The 5380-nt window shown below is 42.0% G+C and overlaps 1 protein-coding gene across 3 annotated transcripts in view; it reads right to left on the bottom strand.

The window, feature by feature from the left end:
• Positions 1 to 476: 476 nt before the first annotated feature.
• MTR (5-methyltetrahydrofolate-homocysteine methyltransferase) overlaps positions 477 to 5380 on the bottom strand; it is a 134241-nt gene continuing 129337 nt past the window's right edge. For all 3 annotated transcript variants that reach the window (XM_010860114.1, XM_010860115.1, XM_010860116.1), the window contains one exon: positions 477 to 5380. In XM_010860114.1, the coding sequence (XP_010858416.1) occupies positions 5376 to 5380 (5 nt within the window). In that variant the 3' untranslated portion in view covers positions 477 to 5375.

The raw sequence follows: 5380 nt of genomic DNA, 5'->3' as shown, positions 1-5380 counted from the left end.
TCTTCCTTCGCTTTGCCCGACGTGGCCCCCTCTCCTGGTCTCCTTTACTCTGCATGTCGGCTCCTCCACTGGCTCTCCCTCGTCCCTGGTCCCAGAATCCAGTTCATCTTCTCTTCAGATTCTCCAGATGCCATCCCATCCACACCTCTACCTCCGTGATGAAGATCCCCAGCCATTCTTCCAATTCCAAAGTCAGGTGTCCAAGTGTCCTAGGCCGTCAGGGCCCATTTGCCCAGAATGCCTCTCTCCTTGTCTACATTCTCTGCTTGTGCACAGGGTACCACCAGTGATTATCCTTCAAAGCCTTTATCTGGAGCCACACTTGGGTCTAGCTGGACACAGGCACAGATGCTCAGTTCTCAGCTCCCACCCCCCACCTTTGCATTGCTGTGCTCTTTGTCCTTCCTTCGTTTAAAAAACATATTTGACACATAAAAAACATCTACAAAGTCAGCACCCCACATTCTGGCTTATTATTCCATTCTTTCCTTTATTATTTTTATAATATGTAATACATACAGAACTCTGTAATATTAAGCTAGTTGTGAAGCATAATAAATAACCATAAACCTACAACCCCAAAACCTGAACATTACTAATAACCAGCGTCTAACCATGTGTCCGTGATATCTGCTCCCTCTGTTTCCCTCTCAGAGGTTTGTTTTGGCTTATCTTTTTTTTTTCACACTTTTAGTTTTACCATTTACACATGCATTGAGAAGATGCTCTTTGGTTTTGCTTGGTTCTGAGCTCAATAAAAATAGTCTCAATCATATCCTGGGACTTTTTTTCTTTAATATTTTCAGAGATTCATTTTTCTTGTCAGGTATAGCTGTGGTTCACTTATATTTTTACTACAGAATAATATTCCTTACTGTTAATACACCTAATTTACTTAAATGCTGTCCTGTAGACAGGAAGGCATTTCAGTTTTTCCAGTTATAAGTATCATGAAGACGTTACTATAAATATTTTTGTACATATCTCCTGGTACACAAAGGCAGGCCTTTACTGGATACATAGCTGGAAGGTGGACTCATAAGCTAGAGTCCAAAGTGTGCAAATGTTCAACTTGGTGAGGTGTGGTTGTTTTCTAAAGCAGGGGCGCCTGTTTACAGATCATGAAATGAGCTCACACGATCTTCTTTAGCACCTGGTGCTGTTAGATTCCTTAACTTTGTAAATCTTATGGATGTAACTTAACAAGCTCATTGTGATAGTAATTTGTATCTCACAAGGTTTCTATTGATTTATAAGCCCCATGTATTTTCTCTTCTGTGAAATGCCTCTTCAAGTCTTTTTCATTTTTTTTCCTTCTTTTTGGTTTTTAAAAATTACTCAAAAAAGCTTCATTTCTTAAATTTAGCTTTCTGACTCTCTGCTTGATTTTCTGCTCCTTGGTAAGGAAAGTGCACTTGATCCTGTAACAGACATATATCCACACAGAAAACCAGGCCTGGCTGACATGTCTTTTTGCTTTAGACCACCTCATAAAGAACCTTAGGTCTCACAGCACAAACTCCTTGAAGGTGGCCTGGGCACACACCACATGCGGATTTTAGTGCTATCCCAACTTTCTTGGTATAAAGGTAAACGATTCTATTACCAGGGGTTAAGGACAGCCTAGTCTTGTTAAGAGGCTGTATTGTAGGAAAGCTTATAGCGGCATATCAAATGCTGGACCGTCCTGAACGCCTCTAGATACCATCCTGGGAAGAGGAAGTCTGTTTCCTATTATTTAAAAAATAGGAATTCTCTCTATATTCTTCTTACTACTTCCTTCTCAGTTAACAGTATTGTAAATATCAAGTCTTGGTTTGTCTTTTTACTACACTAAATTGTTTACTAGCTTAACCTAAGTGCTAGTTTGAATATATTTGACTTAATCATCTTTAATGGTTAGCATATGTCTCAAGAGATTTGTTCCTGCCCACAGGAACAAATTTTTTCTTCATGCAAACATTTAAATATTTGCTTTTTGCAACTCAGACCTTAACGTATTTGGGACTGATTGCTAGGTGAGACGTGAGGCGTGAACCGAGCTTCATTTTTCCGTAAGGATAACCGTTGTTCTAAAACTACTTATGGAGTCACCCTTCGTCCCCCACTGACCTGCCATGCCATCTCATCATATCTCAGAGGTCAGTATATATGCATGGGCTACTTTCCAGGCTCCTCATTTCACTGCACTGCTCAGAACGCCTGCACCACATACACCACAGACTCTACAATAAAACTTACCATCTTGTAAGTCTCCTCAACCTCTTCATCATAGTTAGAAGCACCCAGCTATCTTAGTCCTTTGCCATTCCACAAACATTTAAATATCTGCTCATCACATTCAGCAAACCTCTGTTGGAATTTCTGCTTGAAATGGCGTTGAGTCTACAGATAATTAAGGGGGAGATCTGACACCCTTACAACCTTCAGTATTCATGAACAAAGGCAGTTCTTCACTTGTTTCTACCTTGCTTCTTCACCTTTATACTTCAAGTCCCAAATCAGGCCTTAACCTAAAACACTGCCCGCCTTAACCATCTGGTTAAGGTATTGGGGAAAGTATTTCACCTTCCCAACTAAAAGTGTGTCTTTTATGTGCAAATTGGGGTGAGTTTGAGGTTTCTGTTGGAGCGATGGTAGAATTCTTCCTTACTGAATATATCAAGAATTTGAGAAGAGTAAGATGATACTGGTTTGAGACGCACTGGGTTTGAGGTGTCTCTTGTATACTGGATGCTTGCTATGCTATGTTCTTCAGGACAGAGGAGTCTGGATAAAGATACTAGTTTGATGAGATTGCCCACTGAAACTACATGACTAAGAAGGTAACTAGTGATGGGATCGTGAGGACTAGGATTTAAATGGATAGAGGAAGAGAAAATTATGAAAGAAGCTAAGAAATAAGAAACATGTAAAGTTAACCAGAAAAGTGAAGTCAGGAGGAAACAGGGAAAGACGATTTCTGAAGTGGTCAACATTGCCCAAATCCAGAGAAGAAAAATCACTAGAATAGCCAATGTTAGATCTTAACAGATCTAACAATTAAGAGGTCATTTATGACAGAAGAGATGGGTTTTAAAAAAAAACACTTAACTTCACTGAGTTAAGGAGAGAATGGGAAAAAGTGGTTGGCATAAAACAGACACTCAGATACTTGTTGAAGACAAGCCTGAGAAAAATGAAGACAGGCTAGTCTCTAAATGAGCCCAGCTGTGAAAGGAAGGAATAGCAGAATGTCTCAGAGGAGAAACAGGACATTATGAGACCTGACCTCTACCATCATCCCATACACTGGCCTCCATCCCATACACAGGTAGCAGAGTGAGCAGGCTTCCAAACAAGTGCTTCTTTAGAGGGAAAAATAAACATGGGATCCCTAAGGGGAATGATGAGAGTGAGCGAGTGGATGTGAGAGCCATGGATGCTGACGACAAGGTGACGTTCTAGATGACAGAGACACAGAAAAGACTCCGGGTACAGCATGGTCACCTTCCTGCCTTTGAGGTCACCTGACATAAATTAAAGAAGGGGTTTTCCTCAAGCTATCTTCTATATTCTTTAATGAAAATACAGGGGCTCAAACTTGAACAAATTGGTTTTGTCTTTAGATAAAAGGCATCCATCACAGGATCAGATCAACAATACAATGAAGGAAGCCGTTCTGTCACATTATGAGTTGAGAAACGATATGGTAAACATTTAATGAAACTGGGAAACTTTTAACAAGTGTGATTCAGATAAAATAAATTAAAATATTAGGAAAAGATTATTCTTTCTTATACAGAAGGATGTGCCAACACCTAGAGTAACAGAGCTGCTACGGAAGAGGAATAAGTCCTCCAACTGAGCATCTAGGACAGATTAAATGGACCCTAAAGAAAGCATATAATTCTCTTTTTAAAAGAAAGCATATAATTCTCTCTTTAAGGGCCAGTGATGCCTGAAAAGCCATGTTACTCTTCAGGAACACATGTATATGCTGTTATATAGGATTATCAACTGCTAAGCTTTTTCCCCCTTTCACCTCCAACATACCTGAGTGTATATTTGATGTAACTGCTTTGGGATGAGGCCAGCTTATACCACGAGGGGAGAGGGGACTGTCTTACAGGAAATGAGATCTGATGATGCCAATGACATAGAAAGTAGCTTCTTACTCCAGTCACTGTGTTCAAGTGTGTTCCAGAAAGGGTACCTAGTATACGGAACCAGTCATTCCCACGTGCACTTCCTGAATGTCTTTTCACCCCATCAATCTCTTATTCCCTTTCCTTGAGTACCTACCCTGTGCTGAGCTCTAGAGACCTCACAGAAGCTGCTGTCTATCAAGCTCTCACTATATGCCAGACCCATGTTACCCACCTTACATGCGTTCTCTCATTTAATCCACGTCTCATGCCCACAAGAGAGGAACTAGTATCACTGTCCCCATTTTACAGATGAGAAAATTGTGTTAAGAGAACTGAAGTAATTTGCCTCCGTCATACAGCAAGCATGTGGCAAAGCTGAAACTTGAATCCGGGTGTGTCTGACTTAAAGCCCACGCTCTCAACCATCTCCCTGCACTAACCATGAACAAGTCCACGTGCTGTTCCGATACCGTACACGTTTGGAGTTGGGGCAGTGCAGAAAAGGAAGAACTGAGAAGTGAGGCTGCCCGTCCACCCACTCTGCACAGGACGCGCAGCTGAGCCTGCTCAACTCTGGAACAGGACCCAGGGGTTAACCACCCTTAGCGGCCGCTGCCTCTGCCTACCTCCTTCCTCCCCCTCAGGGTGAGGGAATAGGAAATTACGAGAGAACAAAATGCTTGGAGAATGCTGTATTTAACTCGCTAGGGCAAGCAGCCTGAGCTCCTGTAATAAGCCTCAGGGAGAGTGTGCCTTTGGCTAAAGGGACGCCTTCAAGCATCTCCTGGAGGCTTCAGGAAAGGAGGTCTCCGGGAGAGAGCAGAGTGATGCTTCTTCCCTGTCAGAGTAACTGCTCTAACCACTCAGATTTAAATGTCCCATTGCTCACAGCATCACTCTGCCAAAGGGTCACATTTTCTATTCAACTGAAGTGACCTCCTAGGTCTGGGATAAAAATGAAAAAAGTCTGACTTGCTTTGAAATGCAAAAGACCTCCATCTCCAGCTTGTTCTAGTCCCCAAGGGACCAGGGACACCCCTGGAGTCTGACTCGCTGCTCTTTATTCAAAGTCCAGACCCTGGTCTTCTATAAGGTCCCCCCAAAGGTCTGCACCCTGGAGTGGTGCAAAGGGCAACCAGATGCAGATGGGCTCCTGGCCATTGAGCTGTTATGATTATAATAGGCACTTTGGACTGTTTCCCTGAGGATCACCAAGTACAGACAGGTTAAAAAAAAAAAAAAAAGTTAGT

This window comes from Bison bison, unplaced genomic scaffold, assembly GCF_000754665.1.
Source record: "Bison bison bison isolate TAMUID 2011002044 unplaced genomic scaffold, Bison_UMD1.0 scf7180017864462, whole genome shotgun sequence".
Classification (NCBI taxonomy): domain Eukaryota; kingdom Metazoa; phylum Chordata; class Mammalia; order Artiodactyla; family Bovidae; genus Bison; species Bison bison.
The sequence above is the reverse complement of the archived record's forward strand: the minus strand, read 5'-3'. Positions and strand labels throughout refer to the sequence as shown.